This window comes from Bombus bifarius, unplaced genomic scaffold (assembly GCF_011952205.1).
Source record: "Bombus bifarius isolate JDL3187 unplaced genomic scaffold, Bbif_JDL3187 scf7180000007977, whole genome shotgun sequence".
NCBI lineage: Eukaryota > Metazoa > Arthropoda > Insecta > Hymenoptera > Apidae > Bombus > Bombus bifarius.
The window spans coordinates 1,461,891-1,489,447 of NW_022884362.1; the positions used below are offsets into that span (position 1 = coordinate 1,461,891).

General features: G+C 26.4%; 6 protein-coding genes across 10 annotated transcripts; 2 read left to right on the forward strand and 4 right to left on the reverse strand.

The window, feature by feature from the left end:
* Positions 1–26: 26 nt before the first annotated feature.
* LOC117204182 (39S ribosomal protein L28, mitochondrial) lies at positions 27–1,785 on the reverse strand. 2 transcript variants are annotated; one of them, XM_033441359.1, is made up of 6 exons: positions 1,649–1,785; positions 1,113–1,279; positions 707–965; positions 486–629; positions 218–384; positions 27–143 (listed from the first exon to the last, which is right to left on the reverse strand). In XM_033441359.1, the coding sequence occupies exons 2-6, from the start codon at positions 1,184–1,186 to the stop codon at positions 89–91; spliced, it is 699 nt and encodes a 232-aa protein (XP_033297250.1). In that variant the 5' UTR covers positions 1,187–1,279; positions 1,649–1,785; the 3' UTR covers positions 27–88. The 2 variants fall into 2 exon arrangements, with proteins under 2 accessions (XP_033297250.1, XP_033297249.1); XM_033441358.1 differs by having other exon boundaries at positions 1,443–1,764.
* Positions 1,786–1,845: 60 nt separating this feature from the next.
* On the forward strand, positions 1,846–4,929 carry LOC117204159 (translation initiation factor eIF-2B subunit epsilon). The gene is made up of 3 exons (XM_033441312.1): positions 1,846–2,912; positions 3,111–4,385; positions 4,710–4,929. Exons 1-2 carry the CDS (start codon positions 2,223–2,225, stop codon positions 4,350–4,352), a joined length of 1,932 nt encoding a protein of 643 aa, XP_033297203.1. The 5' UTR covers positions 1,846–2,222; the 3' UTR covers positions 4,353–4,385; positions 4,710–4,929.
* LOC117204150 (rabphilin-1-like) lies at positions 4,515–13,211 on the reverse strand. 2 transcript variants are annotated; one of them, XM_033441294.1, is made up of 10 exons: positions 12,978–13,211; positions 10,487–10,633; positions 9,639–9,777; positions 8,892–9,371; positions 8,158–8,696; positions 7,592–7,782; positions 6,777–7,036; positions 5,959–6,105; positions 4,931–5,354; positions 4,515–4,826 (listed from the first exon to the last, which is right to left on the reverse strand). In XM_033441294.1, the coding sequence occupies exons 2-10, from the start codon at positions 10,564–10,566 to the stop codon at positions 4,699–4,701; spliced, it is 2,388 nt and encodes a 795-aa protein (XP_033297185.1). In that variant the 5' UTR covers positions 10,567–10,633; positions 12,978–13,211; the 3' UTR covers positions 4,515–4,698. The 2 variants fall into 2 exon arrangements, with proteins under 2 accessions (XP_033297185.1, XP_033297186.1); XM_033441295.1 differs by lacking the exon at positions 12,978–13,211 and adding an exon at positions 10,771–11,003.
* Positions 13,212–15,195: 1,984 nt separating this feature from the next.
* On the reverse strand, positions 15,196–23,077 carry LOC117204177 (required for meiotic nuclear division protein 1 homolog). Its single transcript, XM_033441350.1, has 5 exons — positions 22,620–23,077; positions 22,252–22,366; positions 16,376–16,595; positions 15,936–16,293; positions 15,196–15,467 (listed from the first exon to the last, which is right to left on the reverse strand). Exons 1-5 carry the CDS (start codon positions 22,926–22,928, stop codon positions 15,306–15,308), a joined length of 1,164 nt encoding a protein of 387 aa, XP_033297241.1. The 5' UTR covers positions 22,929–23,077; the 3' UTR covers positions 15,196–15,305.
* On the reverse strand, positions 17,210–20,676 carry LOC117204169 (glutathione synthetase-like). Of its 3 annotated transcripts, none has more exons than XM_033441331.1 (4): positions 20,578–20,676; positions 18,386–19,025; positions 17,898–18,304; positions 17,210–17,826 (listed from the first exon to the last, which is right to left on the reverse strand). In XM_033441331.1, exons 2-4 carry the CDS (start codon positions 19,015–19,017, stop codon positions 17,402–17,404), a joined length of 1,464 nt encoding a protein of 487 aa, XP_033297222.1. In that variant the 5' UTR covers positions 19,018–19,025; positions 20,578–20,676; the 3' UTR covers positions 17,210–17,401. The 3 variants fall into 3 exon arrangements, with proteins under 3 accessions (XP_033297222.1, XP_033297221.1, XP_033297220.1); XM_033441330.1 differs by lacking the exon at positions 20,578–20,676 and adding an exon at positions 19,587–19,790; XM_033441329.1 differs by lacking the exon at positions 20,578–20,676 and adding an exon at positions 19,587–19,790 and having other exon boundaries at positions 18,386–19,054.
* A 483-nt stretch (positions 23,078–23,560) lies between the features above and the next one.
* Positions 23,561–26,837, forward strand: LOC117204178 (polymerase delta-interacting protein 2). The gene is made up of 6 exons (XM_033441351.1): positions 23,561–23,811; positions 24,340–24,495; positions 24,563–24,662; positions 25,196–25,537; positions 25,620–25,825; positions 26,527–26,837. The coding sequence occupies exons 1-6, from the start codon at positions 23,717–23,719 to the stop codon at positions 26,639–26,641; spliced, it is 1,014 nt and encodes a 337-aa protein (XP_033297242.1). The 5' UTR covers positions 23,561–23,716; the 3' UTR covers positions 26,642–26,837.
* The last annotated feature ends 720 nt before the right edge of the window (positions 26,838–27,557 follow it).

A 27,557-nucleotide genomic window follows, 5' to 3' on the forward strand; every position in this document is an offset into this window, starting at 1 on the left:
TTACCATATAAAAATGAAAATTAAACTCCAGTGTGAATTAACTACCTCATATTTTTTATTTATAATGTACAACAATATAATATACTTATTAATTCGATTTTGAAGAAGTGAAAGGATTCCAGGGTAGCTTCCATACTGAAGGTCTGTAAAAATAATATGCCATTATATCCTCTTGCAAACACAAAAATAAAAAAAACGTAATTTATTATAAACATACTTCTGTGCAGCTATCTGACTTTCTTCTTCCTTAAGTTGGGCAATTAACTCAGACCTGTATTGAAGTTTTAAAGGTTTCACTTCGTTTTTTTCTTCATTTTGTTTTATGAATTTCTGACAAGCTTCCTTATATGTTAAACCATACCATTCAATTTCACCTCGTGTATACTGGGAATATATATTAATATAATAATTATATTAATTATACAATAATTAAAGTAATTAATTTCAAAGTTAAAAAATATTAAAATTATATTAAAGGAACTTACAGCTGTTAAATATTCTTTATATTTATTATAAATTTCTTCTTTTTTAACAGGATCATCTGGATATAATGTTTTATCAAGCAATGACAAAAGTATCTGACGTTTTATTTTTAGTGCAAGCTCAGACTTTAAATCACAGGCAGGAGTCTATAAATAATTAGAAGCATTAAATGATATGATAATATTTACGATATTTGAAAGTATTTTATAACTTATTTATGTACCTTTAACAAATAGTGATCAAAACCATAATGTTCATTTATTAAATCAATAGTCCTATTGGTAACAACAACACGTATGTATTTATCTAGAACTTCACTATAAACTACGGACTTTTTAAGAGTAGGAAACCAAAAGCGAGGGTATCTGCGAGCATATTTGTGCTTCTTTGTAAAACCTTGTATGATAGCTTCACCACCCCATAGTCCTTCATGAAATTCCTTAGGATATAATAAGGGTAATGGTACATTTTGAACTGGATATCTAAAAGTAAATTTCATTTAATAATATTGAAGATATTAAACATTATTACCAAGAAAAACATGGTTACTAATAATTGAACTAATATTTCAATATTAAATTTTTAAGTATCAAATAAGAATATTTGAAAATATGTTACTAAATATTTACACTTCTCCTGTTTCTTCATTTTTTACATATCTGCCCTTTTGCTCTATATAGTGAACAGCAGATGGTGTTTGCATTTTCCATTCTTTCCAAAACTTTTTATATTCTTCTGGTAATGTTGCACCAATTCCTTTTGTCCATCGTGTAGGTCTTGGTATGTAATATAATTTCTAAAAATTTACATATATGATCATTAGTATTATAATATCAAATCTTTTTCCATGCGAGAACAATAAATACAGATGTATATGTAAAATTATAAAGGTACAACAAAATTTATTTGAGGTTATGTTTTATAAATGTATTATTTTTTAATGCAGTATAATACATTACCTTGCCCAGATGTTTCATTGACATATTTTATATTTTCGAAAATTTGTAATAGAATAACAGAATAATTCTCTTAATGTGTTTAAATTATTAGACTACAGCATAGATAATAAATAATATTGAGTTAAACAAGATACAAAATAGATCTTAAGCCGCAGTCATACAAACATGTCTGAACCACGATCGCATAAACAGTTTTCGACACTCACTAGGGAAAACCGTCTGGAAACTGAATCGTGTTTAGTAATGAAAAATCAATATGGAACGTTAATAAAGCCCGCGTTTTTGCGAAACAAACAGAGATGAGTAGAGTGTCTCTATCTTTGTTTAAGACATTCATGACATGTCACGTATGCACAAAACGAGAACATTTTTACCTTCTATGTTGATTTTCACAATTCAATTTTCGGACGATTTCTTCTATGCTATTTATATGATTTATATGATTTGAACCAACTCTGGACACTCATTACCGGAGCCTAGGGAAAACCGTCTATACGACTAGAAACCGTGATCTGTTTATATGTGATGTATGATCGTATCCAGGACATTATTCTTGAATTACATTAATATCTTGATTGATTACATCAGTAACAAAAAACGAAGGAACAAATATATTATTTAAGTTTTAAGTATATACGGGAACAAATTTTGTACTTGAAACGATATTAAAACACACAGTTGAAGGTTCTTAGTAAACAATATTGTCCAATATTTCATAACCTATAATGAATATCTTGTATGAATTGCTTTAAGGATTATAAAAAGCTCAAATAAAACGAAATGACTACAAAAATGGGGAAGAAACAAATTATACAGGCTGTAGTTCTTGCAGATGATTTTATAACGAGCTTGACACCTGTACAAGATATATTCCCAACTATATTAATGCCTGTAATAAATATTCCAGTGTTAGATTATTTGGTGGAAACACTGATTAAATCCAGAGTGCAAGAATTATTCCTTTATTGTAGTAACCATGTAGACTTGATAAGAGCATACATCAAACAGAAAAAATGGTTTAAAATATCAGTTTCTTTAATTGTATCAGATACTTGTACTTCTCTTGGAGATGCTCTTAGAGATATTGATACAAAAGGTTCAATTCGTGGTAATTTTATACTTATAAGAGGAGATGCATTTATTAATGCTGATCTTACCAATCTTTTAATCAATCATTGTGCAAAACTGAAAGAAGATAAAGGTGCATCCATGACCATGGTACTAAGAAATATTGGATCTATGAATGAATCTTTCTTGAAGCATGAATCATGTTTGGTAGTTTCTGACAAAAGTAGCAAAAAGATTCTACATTATAATATAATACGGAAAGATTTGAAGAAAGTGAAGTTAGAATTAAATTGGTTTTTGGATCATAGTGAGATTGAAATTAACACTTGTTTTATGGATACTCATGTTTATTTATGTTCTCCTTCTGTGTTACCATTATTCTCTGACAATTTTGATTTCCAAGTAAGTAATATAAAACATAACTAAAGATATAAAATTAAATTTCTTCATATTTAAAAATGTATATTTTTTACATTACATTAAATAAATGTTTTTTAATAAGTTTTTTAAGACATAAGTAATTAATCTAATATTTTTCTAACAATTAAAAGTAAGAAATGAACAATATATTAAGTAATAATCTTTATATGTTATTAACAGACAATGGAAGATTTCATTCGAGGAGTGTTGATGAATGAAGAAATTTTAAATTCTCGAATTTATTGGCAACAATTAAATCCTCAGGATTATAGTCTGCCAATTGTATCATGGAATGCATATCATACTCTTAACCGAGACATTCTGAACAGACATAGTTTCCCACTTACACCAAATGCTATTCCACTTTTAAAAGATTTTATTTATATGCCAAGAAGCACGTATAAACATAAAAATGCCACTCTTGCTAAAGGTTGTGTATTAGAGAAAGATAGCATATTGTGCCAAAATAGTATTCTTGGGAATAATACGTCTGTTACAAGATCAATTATTGGAAATGACTGTTTGGTAGGGTCTAATGTAACAATTAAGAATTCTTATATTTTATCAGATAGTAAAATTGAAGATAATTGTACTATTGTAAATAGTATAGTATTTCCAAATTGTTTTATTAAAGAAAACACACAAATAAGTGGATGTATATTATGTCCTAAAACAATTATTCGTACTCCAAAGGAGTATATTGATTCTATCATAGAATCAGAAAATGACAAAATTTCTATAAAAACAATATCAGAAATTGACCCATGTAATGAATTTCAACTCTTTAAGAATTATGATACACTAGAAAATGATAATTATGTGCCTATAAATACAGATACATCAAGTATTGATGAAGATTCTGAATGTAATTTTATTGCAGATGACACAAGCTTGTTCTTATCTGAGGTTATTGATAGCTTGTTAAGAGGTTTTCAAGATCAACTTAACTGTGAAAACTTAATTTTAGAAATAAATTCTTCAAGATATGCATACAATGTCACTATGAACAAAGTAACATATAATGTTATTAAAGCCATATTAAGTTTACCTTTCCATTACCTTTCAGAAGAAAAGGAAATTCTAACTAACCTAGATTACCATAAAAATTTAAAACGTGTGGTAACATATTTTTATCCAATTATCTTGAATTATGTTAAAACAGAAGATGCACAAGATGACTGTTTACATGCAATAGAAGAGGTTGCAAGTACAACTCCAGAACTGTTACCATTTTTGCAACTTTTATTGCATATGCTTTATGATAGAGATGTATTATCAGAAGAAAAAATTTTAGAATGGTATGAATCTAAAGATAAAGATATAGATTCACATGAGAAGAATAAAGTGAGAGCAGCAGTACAACCATTCATTAAATGGTTAGAAGAAGCTGAAGAAGATTCTAGTGACAGTGAAAATGATTAATCACATATTAATCTCTTCAACAATTTTGGAAAGGTATACTTAAAATTTTCCATATATGATTATTGTAAAAAATAAATCTTTCTAGTTCTTCTATTATTTAAAAATTTCTTTTAAAAGACGACATTAAATTAAATAAGAAAAGAGATGAGTAAGATAATAACGTTTCCTATATGTAATATAATGTCTTTATTTTTCTGTCATTTTTTTTGTAGAATAGTACATTTTGAGCAATTGTATGAATCGCATGTAAATAAATTATATTTTGTAGATTATTATGCATACCGAATATATAGATCTTATTAAAACATGTTGAATAACACAATAACAAGAGTAAAAATATAAATTATCATTCTATAGGCAAAATAGTATCAATTAAGTTATGCCAAGCTCGATGACGGTGGTCTGGAAATTTGATTACGTCTATCCAATGTCGTAATCGTGCTCCTTTGCTATTACAACTTAGTTCAAGTCCACCTAAATAAAAATAAGGAAGATATTGCTATAATATATATACATAAACTTCTTCAATACAACACACAGCAATATAATTATTAAATTTGAGAAAGTTAATGTATTACCAAGGTAGTCATTACTTTTGCCAAAATCCTTATCCCATACTGTGAGATATAATGTGAATTTCATAAGATCTGTTAATCGAGTAGCAAAAGTAAATTCTTCGTTCCACTCTGGATTTAAAGTTTTCCATTTGATTGTTGTACTTTGCGCATTGCGATTTGTGGTTTTCTTTGATACTAGCTTTTTAGCAGTAATACGTGCGATTGAATAGTCGAAGACACGTTGTCGATGATTGTTTGTCACGTTCTCTATAAGGCACAGCTTGACGAATGGATCAGAAAATCCGTTACTGTCCATAGGAAGAAGATTTGTAGCTCGATGAATTGTGACCGTCAATGCTCGCCGTCTTGTACAGTAACTTAGACTCACTTGAATCTGTCCTCGTCCACTGGAAATCACGCCCCAAGCTGCTTCTTCGTTGTCCACCTATGCCAACGTCGAGCTCTTATATCTTAGTGTCTGCAATAATGTAAGTAAAGTCGGCCGTCGCGAAAAATTTTAAACGCGAGAAATGATTATGTTTATAAAGATTAGTAATTAAAGATCAGTAAAATTCTTGAACGATAGTGAAACGTTAAATGCACAAGAGGAAATAATGAACGATATGCAGATTTGATAGTAAAAATTAAGAAAACATTCGCGTCCAAAAGGTTAAAAAATTCGATTTTTGGACTTTCGCATTTATATTTTCTTTTTCAAGATATAAAGATAAAATTTATAACGTTGCTAGAGTTATGTGTCACTGCTCACTATTTTATAATTATTTAAAATATGAATACATATATGTATATAGAAACGAATGAATCTTGACTCTTTAATAACTGTTTGTTTTTCTTTTTATACACGTATTTATTATGTACATATTTATATATGCCAAAAATCGACTCGAAAAACTATTTTTTAGACTAAAACATTCCTCGAAATAGAACAGCATAATTAAAATAATATAATAATATGCTTATATCATTTGTAATCGTTATTACTTAATATTAAAAAGAAATAAAAAGATTAGAGTTCTAATTATACATACTGCATAGTGATCTTGTAATGGAACATTGTAATGTTTTGTTTGATGCGGTTGTAATTCATGCAGAGGAAATTTTGCTTCTCCCAGGAAATCTTGACCTGCTGGATCATCCTGAAGTATTAAGATGTGTAGTGCCTTGCCATTCCATATCTATCATAAATCATTAATTTTTTCGATTAATTTTGCGATATTTTACATCATTATCATTTAAGGAGGGATATACCTCTATGAGTCTCATAAAATCAATTCTCTTTTATTCATTTATTTAAAAACTCAAAGGTACAATGTCTCACAAAAGTATTTGATTATTTACCATAGAAAACTTTTATGTATATGTATATTGTATATGTTACATAAAACATTTTAAAATTCCATTAGCACTATAATGAGGCACGACTATTATGATTATATTGTTTAAATTTAAAACCAATCTATTTACACACAACATATATTTCATATGTACAACAAATTAATATACAGCATGAACAATCATTTCAAGCCTACATATATATATAGTATTAAAGATGGTCCCATTGAATATTGAGATTTACTACTGTAATGGATAACTGATTGTTTAAATACTTTTGTTATGTCTGTAAAATATATGCTTGTATTAAATATCTCGTAGTTCTTATGTACATTTTTAGATGTTTCAGACTTTACTGATATGGTCATGATAAGCAGGTTTTATTACAGTGCTAATGACATTTCAAAATGCGTTCTATAACACATATAATAGTGGTTTTCTACAAGTGTTTGAATATTTTCGTGAGCTATTGTATCCTTCCTTAATCATTTGAAGAACCTGTTTTTATTCATACATCGGTTTCCGTTGTTCCATAGAAATTTAGAGTCTCATTGAATTCCGGATCCCGTGTTTTGTGGACCGTTTTTGTTCGAAGTCGCTTCGTGGTCGCAACTATGTCAACTGGTAATATGTTGAGTTTGCAGAACGGATCGGCAAGGCCATGAATATCCATTGGTTGCAGACCTCGTGCTCGTTCCACTTTGCACTGGAGACATTGAGTTGTTGGGTCGTATCGCAAAGCGACTTCTAGAGTTCCATAATTTTGTCTCGTTTCTATTTGGAAAAATATAGTTTGATTACATGAATTTAAACCTCAGATCCCAGACGTTTAGATCCTAGATTTTAGGTACTTCTCAGTAACTTCCAATATCATGAATTAATGTTTGGGTCATGTCATGAGTATTTGATATTATCAATAAGTTGGTTTTGGATATGTAAAATGAATACATTTCAAAGAATTTTATTGGATATAATTGTAGATCGGAAATGTTTATATCATATCTATGTATTAGCTTTTTTAATTTAATTATATATAGAATTTGAAATTACTTCAAAGCTCAAAATGCCTATGTCTTTGGTTATATCAAATAAAGTTTATACCTATGCAATCATACCATACATAATGTGTGAAATTCTAGAAAGCCTGATATTCTTATATATGTATATCATTATCCAATTCCTGGACTATTAAAAATTCTTGACTCAATATTCTTATGCTTTCACTCATTTCTAATAGATTTCTGACATATCAATCTTTTAATGATACTTTTTAAATATATTTTTGTTTTAACTATCCTTGTACTATTAGATATTAGATTATATACCTACCATATTCTGGTGTTTGTTGTCGTACTAAATCAATTTGATTGTTGCTATGAAGATTCCCTTGTTCTGAGGAAGATTGGTTTCTTTCCTGATCTAGACATTTCTCATAGACCTGAGACTGTTCTGGAACTTGTTCCATTGACACAATTGTCATTGTCGTTGTTGGTATCATTGGAACTGTTGTAAAATTTGATCTGTAAGATATCAACTAATATCAGCTAAACTTCCACTCTTTCATCAGGTTGTATAATAATAAGTTCATTCGCATTTTTTTAAACAAGCATTAGGTTTTTTGATACAGGCAAGCTGCTTGTTTAGGATTGCCATTTGTATTTAAATAATATGAAAGTAAACTGTGTATCTATGTGTGGAAAATAACTTTATGTTATTACAGGCTCATAGCTGAAAATATATTATAGTTCTGAAACTAATGATATTTGGACCCATATTTATTAAGGCATTTTGAAATTTGACTCCTTAAAACTTTGATTTCTTAAAACACCTTAAAATGTAATATCAGAAAACAAATGAACTTATTATATAATCTAATATTTATCATTCTTACCTACCTGAAAGATAGTATCTGAGAGCTTTTTGGTTGATCACATAAATTGATCTCTAATTTACAAGTAGGTTCATTAATATCCTCGAGCTTTTTGTTCTTGTCATCGATAATTTCATCTTCAAACGAAACATGCTGTTCGGTTTGAGAATCATTGCTGCTAGCTTTTAGAGATATTCGTGAACGAGGGCTTGTAGGAGATGGTGAAAGACGACTACATTGAGAAGTAATAGAAAGGGTAGATCTGTCTAACTGATCTAAACATTCCTCACGGCTATTTAATGGTGAGAGGCGTTGCCCTCGCGATTTAGATGTACTACTAGTTGGTTGAGCAGAATTTGATGATGATGAATAAGTTTTGGTAGTAATACTATCTTGATTTCTTTGTAAGCTTGACAGTGAGTCAGACTGCCCTCGAGCTAAAGCTAGGCGTCGTGTTACTTCTTCATCAGAAGAAGAATCTTGAGGCTCTGCAGATTCAAGGGATTTATTACCTCCAATTGTCCAAGTGGATGTCTTGTGAATAGATCTTGACCATCCACGTTCCTGTAATTTTAAGAAAGCTACATTGTACATACATTATGCAAAAATCTACTATGTACATCCCTTACATTTAAACTATTATAACATTATTATAACACAACCTTTGTTCTAGCAATATCTTTAGCATAAAATTTTAATTGAATTTAATCACAAATTAAAATGAAGTAAAAAGGTATAAAATATAATTTCTATACATACCTTTTTCTCGGGTAAAATATATTTTGGCATTCCTTTGAGAAACCAAGCGCCACTTTTCTTCCACATTTCTCTACTCTCAGCGCAGATTCGACAAAGAAATTGCCTCTGACCACTACTAGATCTACTAACAATTCGTTGCATAGCTGTTCTTTCTTGTGTTCTTTCTCTTGTTGTGGAGACATTCGTAAGTATTGAATTTAATTCATTAGTCTCAATACCACATTTCTGACATATGTATTTTCGACAATCTTTACAGAGATTTGCTGATGCACCTAATACTGCACCAAATTTTTCACCACAAAGTGCGCAAGAACACACACAGTGTGCACTGTTCAAGCATCTGCTACTACATCTTCTCCTTTCGTTTAATCTTGTTGTAGTGACTATACAGACATTGCGTTTCATATTCTCCAATCTTTCTACTAATCTACCAATTCTTTCCTGTTCTGATAAATTTAAAGCTTCTGCTCTCTGAATGACCTAAAATATTGAAAGTAATGAAAAGAGAATAAATATGTGAGCTGTTTACTTTGATTGACATTTAATCCTTATGTGTTAATTAATAATATATTCATTATTTTATAGAATAATCATTCTTCTAAGGAAATTGCTGTGTAGGAAATGGGACAATGAAATTATTATACACATACAACTTACATAATACAAAACTAGAAATTCATTTAAGGGTCAGAAGCTTAAGTAAGAAGGAAAGAGAAAAGTTATATTTGTATTTGGTCGAAATTTTACCTGTATAATTGTCTGTTGTTCCTCCTCAGTAAGTACAAATGATTGTGCACATCGATTAGTGCCACTTGAGTAAGAATTAGAGTAAGTACCCCATTTTGAATCTAGAGAGCCAGTCTTTACAGACCAACCTGTTTGCAACCTAATTATTGATATTTTATTAAAAATGTATGTGTTTTATTGACAAAAGGAATATATAAGAATTCAAATCACAATGAGAAGCAACTCATATTATAGAATAAATTATTTATCTAATTATCATATATACATACATAATACATAAATAACTATAATAAGTAATTCTAAAACTATCTTTTAACTTTAAGCAGCATGAAAGATAACTGAGCTTAAAACATTGATTAAATTAAATTTCTTTTAATTGTGACATAAATTTTGTAAATTTCTCAGAATTCTCTCTCTCTCTCTTTCTCTCTCTCTCTCTGTCTCTCTCCCTCCCTCTCTCCCTCTCTCCCTCTCTCCTCTTTTAGAACTTTTTACTTACTTTTAAGCTGAATTTTTAAATTAAAAATATCTTTTTGACTGTTAGACTACTAAAAAAATTAAACATATTAAAAGCGAAATAATTCTCTTTTTAGATATCTAACTTTGATAATATTTTAACTAATTGTTCTATGAAAAATTCTACTTCTGTTATTTTTCTATAACATAAGATTTAAAAATACATTTTTTGTACTCTGACTACATCTTGTTACAGAACAACTTCCAAACTTCCATTCTGATACTTATTCATTCTATTTCATTCTAATTCTTATAAATTAAATTAAATTTCATAAAAGGACTTTCTCTATTTTCCTATATGCTTATAAAGAGGTGTTGAAATTTATGCTTACTTTGCTCTCAATGACAAATGTCTATCGTTTGGACAGACCCATCTGGTTCCTCCACTTATATCCTTTACTGTCATGTCCATTGTTTATCTTAGTAGAATTTTGAAATCATTTGAAATATATCAGAAACATTTTGTAATGTACACTAGCCTATAAAAAATAGACATTTAATTAATTAAATTTTATGATCGATAATCAAAGACTTCTTTTGATTGATTTTTTATTGAAAAAGAATTTTTTCGAAATCTTTAATTCTCAGATGTGTTGCAGAACGAAATTTGACTTACATAGCTTTTATTCGAAACATTTCTTTGTCAGGTTATTCGAAATGCCTAATGAATTATGTTTAATCTTAAACGATACACCTTATATATAAATATCTCAAGTTTTAATGAATGAACTTGAAGATTGTGTAGAATTAGTTCAAATAAAAATGATGTACGTGCATGTACATAAACATGAAAAATAGTAGCATTACTGTCAATTGCTTATAATGTAAAACATTCCAATTTTTTAGAATTACATTAATGAAATTAGGATTTTTTCTAAATTATTACACTAAGAGGTGAATTTATTAATAGAATTGAAAATTTTTTTTGTTTCTTAAAACTTAAAAAAAGAAAAATAGAGAAATATTGAAAGTAATAATCGATTCAAAAGAAAGTTTTGTGAACTATATATATAATAAGATGGCCTTTAGTTCGAAAATTTATGAAAATAAATCTGTTCTAAAACTACAAACTTCTGACGATATTTATCATCGACAGTATTTACTTCTACTGTACTGTTTATATTCTGAAGCCATATTTTAAATTTTATTCATTTGTGTCTGTTTGTTAACAAATACTGCTCTTTCGCCCATCAGGTAAAGTTCAATGACTTTTCTTTTCTTGTTATTATTAATGATCATGCAAGTCAATTATCTGATGAAATATTTAAATTTTGAGTTGTGTTAAGACCAAATAATTTATAATAATTAAGATGTCTATTATGTTAACGAACAAATGTTATTTCTTACTTTGCGTTATTATTTGAAATTATCATTTGGAAATAATTCATTTCTCGAATAAGATATTAGAAATTTATTTGTATTACTTATTACTATTATTATTAATTATTTGAATTAATCATTTAATCAGATAAATATTGAAGAACCAAAGAGAAGCTAAAATTTAAAAGAACAATTTTCGTCGAAGGTAGATGTGCAACAAGTATTCGTTATACTTCCGCTCTTATATTATTTAAGTAGCTAAAGGGAGACTATATTTGGACCTAAATCGATATTTCAATGGTTCACACTTACATCGACTCTTACTTTCTTAATGCACTGCTACAATATGATTAAGTTGGAAAAGAAAAGCCGTCTTTATAAATCCAACATCTTCTAAATTAAAGATAACAAAAAATGTCAAATAAAACTTAGTTAAGAATTTTTTAAAATTATTTAAAATATAATTAAAAACTAAAAAGAGGAAAAATATTTTTCAATCCAACAAGATCTGAATTAAAGAAAATCGAAAAGCATAAATAATACTACTTATAATATCGTTAATACTTTAAATTACTTAAAATATATAATTAATATTTTAAAATATAATACTGCACTATTTTAAAAAAGAAAATTGCTATAAAAAATAAAATTATAGTATAGTTAATACTGTAAAATGTAGTACTACTCTGCTCTCATTGTAAAATGTAGCTATTATTGAAAACTAAATTACTTAAAATATAATTATTATATCGGAATGTTATCTAAAACAAATCATATGAAGCAAAACATATGTACGCAAATAAAAAACCATAATCGATATAATACACTGAAAGGAATTAGATTTGATAAATATAACGTAGTATTGACTATAGCGATATATTTGCCGGAAAAAAGAGAAGCACAAGAAGTGGAACAAGAGAAGAGATTCGTGACGCGTGGCAATCGTATCGTTAACTGAAAAAAAGAATGAGCGCGTAAGTCCTACGTTGAAGGGCGATCAATCGAAAGCTCGTGACGCATGCCATCATTCCTCACAGGACTGCATTGATAGCAATTTCATTACTTTTACACGAATAGCAAAAATACATGTAACTCACCGACAATACATTAAACTATATACAGCTTTAATATTCTGCTTAACATTATTCAACCATTTAACATACAAAATTTTATCAAATATTTCAATTAAATTAGAATTCCAACTCGTAAACTTAAATATACATAAAAGATAAGAAAATTTTAAATAATACGATAAAAATAAAAATAAAAATAAAAATTCCACCCACTTCCTCAGAAGTAAATTGATTAGAATCCACACAATTTCAGAAGCGTAAAAATAGAAAACAAAGTAAACGTAACTTAAACATATGACACCCAATATTATAAATGAACCTAACTAATGTATCAATTTAAATATACTACCATAATAAAGAGATAAAATATGATATTTTTTAAGTCGTTAAAAAAATTTTAAACCATGTGAATTTATATATGTATACTTACGTAAATATGTACAAACGTGTAGCGTTTAATTTGAAAGTAGATAACTGCTTTGGATTGACATAACTAAAAACAACTGGATGATTTGTAAAGATTTGTAAATTTTGTAATGTAGAATGTTAATGTCTATAGTATTTTTGAGAATGGTATTGTCTCATAGAATACAGAATTGAACTTGCCACGGCATCAGCTAGCCGACAAGTGGCTGCTATTATCGCTGAAACTGGCCTACAACTTCGCTTCGCTTCTGATACAGGCGCAGAAGGGTGCGAGTCATGCGTGAGATTCACAGGGATGTACCTAAGAAATTCACCTATAGAGCGTCTCTATTGAATTAGCTGAAACAACAAAAGAAAAAACAGCAGGCATGCTGCCCTTCGTTCTTTTCTTTTTATCCAATTATATATCATAATATATAAGGATCTTTATTACGTTTCACTTTATGCCATTTGTAAAAATTTAAATACAATTACTATTGTTTAAAACTTACTATTTGATTTGATAATATTGAAATTATATTGGTCCATAGAAAGCATAGTAAATAAGGTACAAAAATATTCGTATAAAAATATCCATTTCATTATGTTATTATATGTTATTCGTAAAGCTTAAAGATATTACATATAAAATTTACTATTTGGCTTAAGTTAATAGGATTTATATTGGATAGGCTGTACAATGGATTGATTCAAACAAAGTAAGAAGATAAGTTGCTCTTTATGAAGAAATATATTATGTATCATATAAAAATCTTCGTTTCATTTTACTTTACGTCGTTTGTAAAAATTAGATTCAGTTACATGTGAAACTTATGTCATTAGAATTACGTTGTACATGTAAATTGGAGTTATATTAGTCCACACGTGTAAGTGGATATGTTACTGTTTAAACAGCAATCTATTATTTATAATCATTGTCATAAAATAAGATGAGAGAAGGTAAAGACTTTGAAAGGTTAAATACAAAATCGTACCTTTAATACTTAACAGAATATAGTACACGAAGTTATATATAGAATCCCTCATTCAGTGTCCATTCCTTCATCGTGGCTGCGCGTGCGTATTTGCGTGCACATGTGTATACATTATACCTGATTATACATATAAGTGTACATTATCCTACTTGTATTTGTGTATATGATTTTGTTTTCTATGTATTTCATTCTTGTATATCATATACAATACATGTAAAGATAAAATATTTTTCTTTTATGTATAAAATGAAAATAATATATAACACAAATTGTAATAATAAAATTCCAATATTAGTAATATGTAACACAAATGGAATAGTCATATATTATATAGAAGTGATTTTTTACATTATTTTCATTACACAATTTATATCAGATTATTATTTCTAGAATATTAAGCGTAACATACATATTTTAGATATCATATACATTATTATTAAATATTTTCGACTTTTATATTACAATTTTTACATTGAATAGAAAATAGAAATATTCTAGATTTAAGTAGGAAAAATTTTATCAAGATTTGCATTTGCAATTAGGAATAAAAGAAATCGAACATTTATAATTTTTTAAAATTTACATTATTTAAATGTTAATAATTATGAATGTAATGGAAGATAAAATATTATAGTAAACAGGTGTCCTTGTTCTACATTGCAATTATTGACGAGTTGCATTTCGCAGCTGCTGACTTTCTTAGGTAAATGTCGAAAATTTATTCTATAATTAAATTCATAGTAGAATTTAATAATAATAGATGAATAAGTAATAATAGAATTTTTCAGTCAAAATTTAATGAAACTATTTTTTTATTTTTTATTTGGAAAAATATTTATTTTATGTAAAAACTTATTTGCACTCCCTTTGCCTCTTATTTTTTCCTTTTTCAAAGAGTAATGTTTTATTTTATAATTTAGTATTAATCGATCGAAATAATATTCTATTAACATAATTATGTATTGATGTTAATTGTTTAACAATTTATATACGTGATTGATTATTTCATTGAAATAAATTATGTAACCTAAATTATGTACCAAAAAACGTGGATGGGGGAAAGAAATGCCAAACAAATAATATATGTATGTAACTGATCACAAAATAGAATAGAGTAAAGTGTGATGGTAAAATAAAATAATGTAATTATAGTATTAAATTAGCCAACAATTAATAACAACATTATAAACAAATATATTAACATGAATAAACACCACATGGTTCTAAAGTTTAACTGCGCAAAAGTATAAATTTTATTTATAATATGTATTTATCTTTTTACAATTAAATACAATATAGATAATATTAATTACTATTACACTAATTTAGACCTTATAAATACAATTATAGATATTAAACTATGAAAAATATCTGTTGAGGTAATGTAATATTTCAAAAACAACTTCGACCATGATAAGAATAATGATCATCCACTCTAAACGAATATGATGGCGATCGCTTAAACGCATTGCTAAAATTCCCACAAGTTCAACACAATGATTTAATTTTTCGTTTATAACCTACAAAATAAAATTAATTATATATTTGCATATCATACATAGAGTATTGAAAATTAAGTGGTTTCTCATACAAAAGTAACGTAAAAATAGTAAAACAAATAGTTTAAATATGTATTTATCTAGTTTAATAGGTATCTAAAATATTATAATTTTACATCCCACATTCACATAATAAAAATTTGTATGTTTTAACAATGTAATCATGTTTAATAATTTTTCCAATAGTGTAATTGTAAATAAACAAGTAAATTAGTATATATAGTAATAAATAAATATATACTATGTATTATATCTTTATTTTTAAAATTCTTTAAAAAATTGTAATAAAAATTTCATTCTACATTCTTGACTATTTCTTGACTACTACTTTTCTACGAGGAATAATTTACTTTTAATACCACAATTTTCTATACACTCTATATACAAGTTCATAATACATAGCCAAATCAATGACCTTTTCTAACTTACTCTTGTGCGTTTTGCAATGTTAAAATACGAGCAAGTTTCTTGGTAAAGACGTTCTAAATCATCCCTTTCCCAATAGAAATCTGGAGTGTCTAATAAATCTGAGCTTAAATTAATTGAATGTCGCAAAGCAAATAATTCCCCTTGCTTTCTTAATACTTCATGTTGAGTCATTCTAAGCCCTCTGCCAGACTTTAAATCTTCAGTAACAAATGCTATGGAATCTATATAATGGTCTAAAGATGCTTCCCATATACCTAACTTGACTGATTGTGCCATTGCATTTGAGAATGTGTATTTATCTAAATTTGTTGCGTTTAAAGCTAAAATAATGTTACCATCCTTTATATGATTCTTTTTTCTGTAAAATATTTAAAGAGCAAAGAACTAAAATTACTGAAAAATAATGAAATTTAAATCTCTTAAATTTTAATAGATATTACCCATGATCCGCATAACTGTAACGCATTACTTCACTTTCAGATTTTACAATGCATTCCATATAACGATTTTGTTCGTATTTTTTTAAAAATTCTAATATATTTTCACATTCGAGTTCAGAAATATTCCACGCCACTATAGTGCCTTCTCGGAAAAAGAAAACTTCTCTTTGTTCATGGCTGACATCATACTTTGCCACAGCATGTATAACATCTGGTGAAGCTGCAAAGATAATCTAAATAAAGCACATCCTATTTTACTTATTTGGAATTATGGAATTATGAAAAAAATAAAGTAAATAAGTATCGCATATAAAAATAATGTTTATTCATATTGAAATATTTGTATACATATGCATTTTAAAAAAATGTATTGCATAAAAGTTATAATATTTAAGATACCAATAAATTAAAGATTCTCAGAAGTCTAAAACTTTTTGCATATAAAATATTTTTCAAAACTTCATTTGATTACTATCATTGTATAAATTGGGAACATTTTTTAGATAATACAATCTTAATTATATACCTTTCAATTACATTATAATTTTTATATAAATTTGTAATTTTAACATATATTTCATTATCAGTACTTCACAAGTTTGCTATAATATATATAATACTACAAATACTTACTATAAGCATTTATTTTATTAAAATATGATAACACCATTACATATAAATAAATGGAAGATGTATTATCTTAAATACACACTGGTAGTAAGTATGTTCATTTTGGTTCATTTTATATGTATATAAAATAAACATTATGTACGAAACATATATTTGAATAAAGAAATTTTAGCTTCACATTTAAATAAAAAAAAGAATATATAGATAATTATTTATGATAATGTATATTAAAAAATATTATGTATATGCTGCATAACTTATCAAATTTGACTTTGAGAAGTAATACTCAGTACACTGTTTTAATATATCCCTATAACAAATTAAAATTTCATCTCGTGTATAATATTATTTCATATCTTATTAAAAGTATGTGTCTGTCAATTTATGTATGTGTCTTCAATCTATTAGAAATGGACTGTCACATGCACCCAATCCTGATGCAACACCACCTTCATTAGCAGTAGCTAACTTTGTCCGTAACATATGACCACTTTGCTTATTAAGATATACATTATTTTCATCTGCTATTATAACACCAAATATTCCTAATTCAGAAACTAATTCTTGGGATTCTGTACTCATATTATTTTCAGGTCTGATCATATGACTCTTGTGAATTGGAGGATGAATTTTGTCCATAAGAATCCAAGCTACTCTGTCTTGCTTATTCTTTATAGACTCTAAAAAATATTTTATATCTAATCCATATTTGTTATTGCAACCTCCTTCTCGTTGAGGTTTAAGTACAAAAGAATGTGGATTTGTAATTCCCATTTCTATAGCAGCATCCCCACGTTCATCAAAATCTAATGCATAAAGTTCTATACAAAACAACATAATATTTCAATTAATATCTCAATGTGATATATTACTAGTAAAATAATTCACTTACCAGTGAATATTTCTTTGATCTCTGCACATGTTCTTTCATTTTTTAAAAATCTACTAATTACACCTGGCTTTGCAAGTGCTTGTTGAACTTTTTTAGTTCCTGCTAAATGATACTGTATGGTAGGACACTTAATTGCCAATGATCTTTCTATTAATAATCTTACATCCCATTCTTTCTGTGTATGATATTGTCCAGGTTCATACCCACATCGGTAGTACACTACAGATACAATATAACTGTCTACTATCAATTCCTTATTAGAACCCAATTTGGCAGTAGCTGCCAATTGTGTTAAATTTCTACGAATGACTCTAACATTTGGATTCTGTTTCTTAATTTCAAATTCGTGAAAGCGTTGATCACATATATTATATGTAACATCTTCAACAACAAATAAAATTACTGCTCTGTAAATAATTAAATATATATTTAAATTTTCTTAACCTGTAAGATCTGTAATATAACCTGTAATTTGATTAGAAACATACTGTTCATTTCCATATATCTTCCATGCTTTAATCATACTTGAACATATTATTTCCAGTGCATTATTTTCTGGAAGATTTTTTATTTCTTTATAATATCCAAGCTCTCTTAATACAAATTTGTGTAATTCAGTTGAAGCAGGTCCTAACCAACCAAAGCCAGATGCAATTGTATTTATTTCAACTTGTTTCCAACAACAATATGGTATACATTTCTTAATTGTATCTTCTTGTGGACAAGATGTATCCAACATTAAGTCTGAACGCAATATACCAAGAGATATTTTTTGTGCTGATCCCCCTTCTTTGTTTATAATTTTACAGATTTCAAATAACTTTTTGGTAAAATTGTCAACTTTAATCGTTTCTTCTAAAGTTGCTTTTAAGAAATTATAGTCCTGGGCAACTCTATGCATAAGTATATTTAATATTATTTGAATTGAACAAGCGTTCTCGAATTCTTTTCTAGGAAATGGAGATGGCATCAGAATAAACGGTGCAAATTGTAGGATGTTTTCATTAAAATTTTGTTTTGATCTCATACACATTCCATGCATAAGTGCCCAATCTTTTGCTTTTTCTATCAATTCTTCGAGCTCTTGTTTAGAAGAAGGTAAACTAAGTTCTGTGTCCATAGTTATTCCTTCCTTAACGTAGATGTTTACATAAAACCTTTTAAACCACAGATTTTATGTAAATTTTGATAATTTAAAAAATTTACGTCACTTAAAATTATATAAACTTTGTTGCTAATATATCTAATTCTTTAGATTATACATTTCTAGAAACCTATTATCAATATATCAATGAAATTTAAACATTTTTTGTATTACATACAATATATACATAAAAGTTTTGCATGGAAAATACTTAAATATTTTTGATTTTTTAATTTTAAAAATTAATATCGTGCAAAATAAATAATTCCTATTCTAAGAAAATGTATAGGAAATACTGCTATTTTATACAGAAATTATCTCTATATATAATAAATATTATAATTAACTTCTAGTAATATAATTGTTTACTAAAAAGATAAATATTCAGAGGCAGTCCACCTATATATATGCTATGTATACAAAAAAATCTAAAATATCTACTTGTAAATAATTAATATTAATAAATAATTATTCATTTATTCAATGGAATATATGCAAAGATATATGTACTTTTTAAAAAGAAAACAATTTAATTTTAAGAATACCTTGTTGCACAAAGTCAAGAAAAGGTTGCAATAGCGTATCGCAATAATACGACTACACTCTTTTGATGATAAGCATACTTTTTAATTCTGTATAGGCAATATATGGCGTCGTAATCTCTAAAGTATACAAAACTACAAATAGTCACATTTCTCATTTTATTGAACCGTGTATTATATATAGATAATATTTCATATATATAATTTTAATACACTCTATCATTTTAATACTTTTATACAGCATTTATAAATATTAAGAATGCTGTAAAAATATCGATAAAAAATATTAAATAAACGTTAAAATAAATAAACATGAACATGATATTGCACTTTTATTATATATTATTATTATACATTACTAACTAATTATATATTAGTTTGAGATTACACAAATAAAAGATACTGAAGAATATTTGTTCATTTTATGTAAATAAATTTTTTACATTCCTGTTATTGCACAAATATAGTTATGAAACATATACATATTTATAGGTTAGAGAAACATTCCAAAATCTCATTATCAGATATAATAACATTTACACTTACATTTTTATCCATATAAATAAAAAGAATATTTTACTTTATATTTTTAACCTCAAATTAGAATTTTTATTTGACTGAAAACGATCTGAACTACATAACAAACATAATATAAAATAGAAATAATTATATTTATTCATTAATTTAATTTGTAAAAGCAAAATACTTTTTTCAAAATTATATTAAAACTGAAATAACCTGTTCAATATTTGATATTTTAATGATACATTATATAGATAAAAAATATCATTTTAATGAATATATGTATTCAGATAAAAAATTATTCTGATAATACAATCTAAAAAGATATATATATATAATCTGTGGTTAAATAAATTACTGTACTAATAAAAAAGTTTCAATCTAAAAGTATAATTCATTAATTTAGTAAATCTATTATTTGTTTGATATTAATTTATCAATTACTATTTAGATATTTTATATATGTAATTACCTATTTCTAATTTACCATAATGTAATTTAATTTCTTTTATAGTTGTTTATATAAATATATATGACAAACAAAATGACAAACATGTCATTCAAATAATCATCACTCAAATAACATGATAAAATGTATTCTTATTGCTAGAAGATTTGTTTATTAATTATTTTTTTACTTTTAACTTTATTATGTAAATACATCATTAATAATTTAAAATGAAATTAAATAACTGTATTATAATAATGATTAATATTTTGCAATTTTTTTAAATATACATATTTTATATTAATATAAATATTTTTTATTTTTTCATTATTTTACGCATTGTTTATTTTAGTAATTATCAATTTTAATTTCAAGCTTTATATCCTATCATCAAAGAACAGATTCACAAATTAAATTATACAAATTTTGCAAAAGTAATGCATATCAAACAATTTATAATTCCAGTTTATATTGTTTATTTTATTGCAATAAACTATGAATGGCCAAAGGGACAATACATATGTATATCAAATGTATAGACATCAAATTCGTTATTGCTAAACTATAGATGTTTATGCATTTATGGAAAATTGCATATATAAAATGCACATAATTTGCAGAAATATATAAAATTTTCAAAGTATTTCTGACACTATCATATCTAATGTGTGAAATAAATCTCTGCTCAAATTGTTGCTTTTGGCAGCTTATGCAAATTTAGATGTGCATAAGCACTTATAGTTTAGTTATCGCTAAAGGCATATTGTGCTAATATAAGACTAATTATGTATAGTTCATTGTCAATTATAAAATAGATATTGCATAATTTCTTAATAAAATAATTTAAGATTTGAATAGTGCTAATTAAAATATTCTGAAGTTTACTTTTTAGTAATTTACTGGTCTATGTTTATTAAGCATCCTTTGGTTTTACTATATTCTATTAAATTATTTAGTCCTTCTTATATTATTCAGTTATTAATATAATAGGATAATTAATATAAAATAGGTATCAGAATAATAAACTTAATATTCTAATATACATTATCGTCTATATATATATATATACGTCTTAAAAGATGAAAACTTTTATAAAATGCCTTTTGTGTGTTAAAATACAATAGTTAGATTCATATACAGGGTGTTCAGAGTTTGACCTTGAGTCTCAGAGTCAAACCTTGTAAATGCATTCTGCAGGTACAGTTAAATAAAAAATGTTATATATAGATTTGTTATTTCAAGCTTCATTAAAAATTTATAATATAAAAGTATGAAATACAATGGAAATAACAACAGATTTACAGTTACTATGCTATAAGACAAGATTAGGTTTACAAAGATAGTCCTTAACTGTTACTGTCCATTTTAAAATCTACGCTATGGTTACTGATACAAAACTGATAACAATAAAACACTGTATTCATTACCTTATAATGCTTATTTTGAACTCATTTCATTTCAATGAATCAATCTAATACTTCTTTGATGTACCTCTCTTTTTTAAAGTTAGTTTACACATAACAGGCCAATGGCATAAAATTAAGGACAATATTGAAATTTAAAATTACGTGTACTATATTTATATAACACTTCTTATTTGATTATATTCATATGATGTACCCCTAATACTTATAAATACTTACAACTCTAAAACAATTCTATATCATGAATGAAATCTAATAATTCTAGTATACTTACAGTTAGTTGATGTTTGTATACTGCTAGGCACATATAGCTTTTGTTCAATAAGACCTTGCACTAAAGCTTCCAAATTATATTCTTCTGAAGTAGCCAATGCTTTTACATTATATGCCTGTAAACAGACGGAATTTTTAATTTAAATGTATAGTTTTTGGTTATATAAATTTTATAAAAATTGCTTTCTAATTAATTTCTACTTTCTTTCTCCTTCTTCCTAGTTAATTTCTTACATATTAATTTAATATAAATATAAAATAAGTAAAATACCTTTTCTGAGAAAATTAAATCTTATTTCTTTCATTCTCAAATTTTATCTTACTATGATAATTGATATATTCTATATCTCTATAATTATAATTACTTACAGTACTCATTTCATCATTGGTAGAAACAGCTGTCCTTTTCTTGGTCCTTTTTTTCATTTGAACAGAAGAATAATTATTTGCACCTTTATTCGTGAGTAATTTCAAATTAGATTTATCTTTTTCAAACTGAACTTTAGTAGTATATAACAAGTTATTATAACGTAATTGTAAGCTGAGTTTTGTCATAAATACACGTGTTGTTAACACATGATTGTATGATGTAAAAACAGTATTTATTTTTCTAGAAATATTAAAATTAATGTTGCTCCTGCACGTTAATATAATAAATCTCTGTATCGTGTAATTCATTTTATTCAATATTATGTATAAAAATTCTGTTTTCTATTTGGTTAACAAACATAAAATAAGAAATATTTCATTAAATTTTTTCTATATTTTAGTCAGATATGTATGTTTTATTTTTAATGACATAATCAGTAATATTACGAGTAATATTTATTTAGCTTGCAACACACAACGTAATGTATGTTTATATACACATATATAACTTTATATTATGATTGCTGGTACATCCTGTATATGTATATGTCGTTCGTATCTTGTATCCTTGTACCTACAGTCGTATACGATCCTGTTCCTACGTACCGTACCGATGAATAGCAGAAAAAATGTGTATACAGATCGGATCGGTGACAGAGCAAATATAGATAACATTTTTTCCTATTCTTTTATATAATGTAACAATGTTTGAGAACACAATTTGAAAAAAGAAGCGCACGGTTTTGTTTTGTTACTTCGAAGGAGATTGGTTCAAATTTCAGAAGGGACCATTTTCTTACAATGAATATATTTATAAACGAAATATGTGCAATGTATAACGTGCGAACGAAAAAAAAAATTTTTAAACACTAAAAGGATTTTTTAAATCTTATTGTATGTTTTCAATTCGTGATCGACATAAGAATGCGCCTTTTTTTTAGGTGCGCATCTAAACAGAACATATGATCCTCGTTGGTAGTCGTAACGTAGTAAAAAGCTACCAAAATGTCAAGAAGGCATTATCATGTATTTTCGATCCAGTATCTCACGGTCTAAACTAAAAATTGTGCCTTATTAAAAACACTTCTTAAGAAAGCATGGAACTTGCTCGAAATCTTGTTACTTGCAAATTAAAATGCTATCTTCTCAAAGCGCCGAAAAAATATTGTTTGCATCATGTAAGACACATCAGGTAATATAAACTTCATAACAAATTAAATATGTACATCAATTGAATAAAGTAAATTATTTATTTATTTTTCTATTTCAAAACACATATGGGGATGAAGCCTTTTAATTAAATTAATAATTACATTGTCTTCAATGTTATGCATTTTTAACAATGTCTTTTTTAATTTAAAATCTTAACTATATAAAAAGAGCATGATATATGAAATGTATTAAAACATTCTAGTAAATAGTTAATAATAGAATGAGATATCAATGAATATGTATTTTTTCTAAATACATAGTGTTCAAAAATAAGAAATATAAATATTAGATTACTATATGCGTTAATAAGAAGTTGATTATTAGACTGTGGGACAGTTACATGGAAACAAATAATATGGAATAATATTTAAAATACAATATTTGGTATAATATTTGATAAACATAAATCTTTATTTAAGCTCTATTTCTTTAGTTGTGCTCATCAAAATATATATTTACATAAAAATCTGTAATCTGAACCAAATACTATAATAACCTTCTTTTGTAGATTGGCAGAAGTGGGAAAATTAGAAACACCAAAATTACAAGGAAAGTATGAAACTGGTCAATTAATTCTGCATAGAGTATTTGGTTACCGAGGTGTAATATTATTTCCTTGGACAGCAAGAGTTTATGACAGAGATATTCCAAATAAAAGAGAAGGGTAAAGTAATCTTATAGTTGCAAAATAAATAATTAATAAATTACTTAAAAATTCCATTTGTTTTTAGAAATACAAATGATCACTATAATAGTGTGGGAAAAGAAGTAAAAGGTAGAACTCATACCTTTTATCAGGTACTAATTGACCAAAGAGATTATCCTTTTATAGTAAGTATGAAAGGATGAGTAAAATATCACAGGGATATTTTAGTCTAGACAACTATGTTTGAGTCATGTTTTGCTACATGAAAGGAAACCTAAAACTTTTATAAATCTGGTAATTTTGTGAATTTTATATTAATAACATATGTATATACATATAAATTGAGTTGTTTATATGTATATAAAAAATTCATAATGAAAAAGTTAAGGGCAATTTATTTCCCTTAGAATTAAAATAGAATTAAAATTTTATTGCATAGCATGTGCAGATATAATATTTTTAGTAAGCTTTGTGATTTCTTTAAAAAGTCTTTATTCAATCTCATCATGTACAGTAGAAGTTTGTACCGATTGTTAGAAATGCTACAAACTTTCCAAACCAATATTTTAAGAATATATTCTTATGATAGTAAAAACGAAAAATGTTAAAAACTCCATGACACTCAATGAAATTTGTTAATCTTCTAGAGCAAAATATTCCCTTAAATATATAGAAAAAAAATTAACATTATAAATCAATCTTATATGTTTATATGTAGCGTGCTCAGACAGAAGCTGTAACATTTTTGAGTAATCATGAAAGTAGTCATAGCTTATATACAGTCCCAGGATTGGATTATGTTGCTCATGAAGATGTTTTGCCTTATACTACAAATGAGAAAACTGCATTGCAACATGAACTATTTGACAAGTTCCTAGCATATAATCCAAATCAGGATCCATGTTTTGTTGCACAAGAAACCCTAAGAGCATGGCAGAAAAAGAATCATCCATGGTTGGAGTTATCAGATGTACATAAAGAAACTACTGAAAATGTTCGTGTTACTGTAATTCCGTTTTATATGGGTTATAGAGGAAATCAAGCTACAGCTGCACACTGGGTAAGTATTAAAACATACTTGTTACAAATTGCAAGTTAGTCTAACTTCAAATAAATAATTCCATCCTAATTAAATAAATTAGTGGCGCTACTGCATTCGATTGGAAAATTTGGGTGATATGAGTGTGCAATTACGTGAAAGACACTGGAGAATATTTAGTCTTTCTGGCACATTGGAAACTGTACGAGGACGAGGTGTTGTTGGTCAGGAACCTGTCTTATCAAAAATTTTACCTGCTTTTCAATATAGTAGTCATGTGAGTTTGCAAGCTGCAAGTGGTCATATGTGGTATGTATTTATTATTACTTTATGTTCAATATATTCCAGTAAAAATTATTTTGTATATATTAATTTAATAATTAAAGAAATTACAATATTCTTTTATTCTTTAATAAAATTATAGTGTTCAATAATATTTGAATTACATGTACCCTTAGCTTTTAATGTAGATTTAACAAAATATAAATTCTTTTAAACTTACATAAGATATCTTGCAATAAATGATGCAACTGGGAATAGAATATTCAAAGGTGAATTCTCAAGGGTATGAAAAATATTAATAAATAAAAGTGTGAAATAAAATTATATAATTAAAAGAATTGAACGTTTTTTGGTTATGTGTGCATCTAACCGAGTTTTAACTACGTAGAGTTCTTAAAGAGCAAAGATTTTTTTGTTACTAATGTTTCTCAATGTTGAGAAAGTAATTGTTGTTTTTATTACATTTTCCTACTATAGGTTTGATGAGAGTTCTATATAATAAGAACTTGAATGCACACACAATCAAAGAATCTTCAAATGTCTTAATCTTGTGCTGAAAAATTTGTCCTATATTTTCGAATTTTTTCTTTTATGTAAAATTACTGCTTTTTCAATTGCATCATCGGTTGTATGACACAGTCTAAAAATGTTTTAATATTATTGATTGTAATGTGTATAAAGGTAAGTGTTACAGCATAGTAAATATGTCATATTATGTTATATTTTAGGGGTACATTCAGAATGGAAAGGGAAGATGGATATGCATTTGATTGTAGGATTCCACCATTTTCTTTGGAATCTAAAATAGAGAAACCACCTACAGATATGAATATCAATTCTTAAACAAATTATGTAATGCGGTGTGGAAAGTGATGGAAAATAAATAACACTAAAAATTGATGAACAATATAAACTTGCTAATACATGTGATCCTTACTTATATAATAATACTTATATCGATTGTAATATTTGATTATAAATATTATGAGTAGAATTTAAGCTGTGTAGTTTTTGGTATATAGTAAATTTATAACAAATATTTTATCATGTTATTTTAAATATAGTAAGATCTGTTACAATTAGATATATGAATAAAATATAATTGTATAAATATAGTTGTTCTTTATCTTGTAATTAAATTAAGAATAAACAAATATGTTATCTCTTGAAATAATTAAAAACCACCAATAAGATTGATAATTTCGTGTACTGAACTTAAATACTGAATATATATATTTTATAAAATGCATATGCAAATGTTATTATATAAAAAATTCTCGAATTTCCAAATGTTAATTGATAATGTTTTCAAAAATTAAATATAATCCTAGATACTTTATTATTTATTATATTTTATTATATATTTTATTGTATATTTTATTATTAAATTATTATTTTATGAACAGAGAAATTTAAACATATCTTGAAAAATATTGTCAAAAATCTTCTCCACTAACGTTAATGTTCGCTTTTTAATTCGTTTAAGATATAATGTTTTGAGTTGAATTCCAGACATATTTTTGTTTAAATATCTTCATTTGCTTTAAAGAAAAAATACAAATCAATAAGAAATATAGATAAGATTATCTTTCTATAATTCTATCAAATGAATTAAGTGCATGTACGGTCACTCAAAAAAGTGTCCGTTTATCCTTTAAAACAGAATACGTTCTTTAAAATAGAATCAAACGACTTGAGCTTTTTTGTAAAGTTAGGAAGGAAGAATTAGTTTACTAGGTGATATGTAAGCCAATTTTGA

What these genes read in the sequence shown, in the direction of transcription:
- LOC117204177 (XM_033441350.1), bottom strand. Translation starts at nt 22,928, where the DNA reads ATGAATTACACGATACAGAGATTTATTATATTAACGTGCAGGAGCAAC. An exon ending in CCAATGATGAAATGAGTACT is followed by an intron (nt 22,367 to 22,619) that starts GTAAGTAATTAT and finishes GTCTGTTTACAG; the next exon opens with GCATATAATGTAAAAGCATT. An exon ending in ACATTGCAAAACGCACAAGA is followed by an intron (nt 15,468 to 15,935) that starts GTAAGTTAGAAA and finishes TTTATTTTGTAG; the next exon opens with GTTATAAACGAAAAATTAAA.
- LOC117204182 (XM_033441358.1), bottom strand. Translation starts at nt 1,466, where the DNA reads ATGTCAATGAAACATCTGGGCAAG. An exon ending in CAATGAAACATCTGGGCAAG is followed by an intron (nt 1,280 to 1,442) that starts GTAATGTATTAT and finishes GTAAATTTTTAG; the next exon opens with AAATTATATTACATACCAAG. An exon ending in AGTCAGATAGCTGCACAGAA is followed by an intron (nt 144 to 217) that starts GTATGTTTATAA and finishes TTATTTTTACAG; the next exon opens with ACCTTCAGTATGGAAGCTAC.
- LOC117204169 (XM_033441331.1), bottom strand. Translation starts at nt 19,017, where the DNA reads ATGGACACAGAACTTAGTTTACCTTCTTCTAAACAAGAGCTCGAAGAA. An exon ending in AAGATATATGGAAATGAACA is followed by an intron (nt 18,305 to 18,385) that starts GTATGTTTCTAA and finishes AATTATTTACAG; the next exon opens with AGCAGTAATTTTATTTGTTG. An exon ending in GATCAAAGAAATATTCACTG is followed by an intron (nt 17,827 to 17,897) that starts GTAAGTGAATTA and finishes TGTTTTGTATAG; the next exon opens with AACTTTATGCATTAGATTTT.
- LOC117204159 (XM_033441312.1), top strand. Translation starts at nt 2,223, where the DNA reads ATGACTACAAAAATGGGGAAGAAACAAATTATACAGGCTGTAGTTCTT. An exon ending in CTGACAATTTTGATTTCCAA is followed by an intron (nt 2,913 to 3,110) that starts GTAAGTAATATA and finishes TGTTATTAACAG; the next exon opens with ACAATGGAAGATTTCATTCG.
- LOC117204178 (XM_033441351.1), top strand. Translation starts at nt 23,717, where the DNA reads ATGGAACTTGCTCGAAATCTTGTTACTTGCAAATTAAAATGCTATCTT. An exon ending in AAAGAGATTATCCTTTTATA is followed by an intron (nt 24,663 to 25,195) that starts GTAAGTATGAAA and finishes GTTTATATGTAG; the next exon opens with CGTGCTCAGACAGAAGCTGT. An exon ending in AAGCTACAGCTGCACACTGG is followed by an intron (nt 25,538 to 25,619) that starts GTAAGTATTAAA and finishes TAAATAAATTAG; the next exon opens with TGGCGCTACTGCATTCGATT.
- LOC117204150 (XM_033441294.1), bottom strand. Translation starts at nt 10,566, where the DNA reads ATGGACATGACAGTAAAGGATATAAGTGGAGGAACCAGATGGGTCTGT. An exon ending in TCTCAGATACTATCTTTCAG is followed by an intron (nt 7,783 to 8,157) that starts GTAGGTAAGAAT and finishes GATATCTTACAG; the next exon opens with ATCAAATTTTACAACAGTTC. An exon ending in CAAAAGTAATGACTACCTTG is followed by an intron (nt 4,827 to 4,930) that starts GTAATACATTAA and finishes ATTTTTATTTAG; the next exon opens with GTGGACTTGAACTAAGTTGT.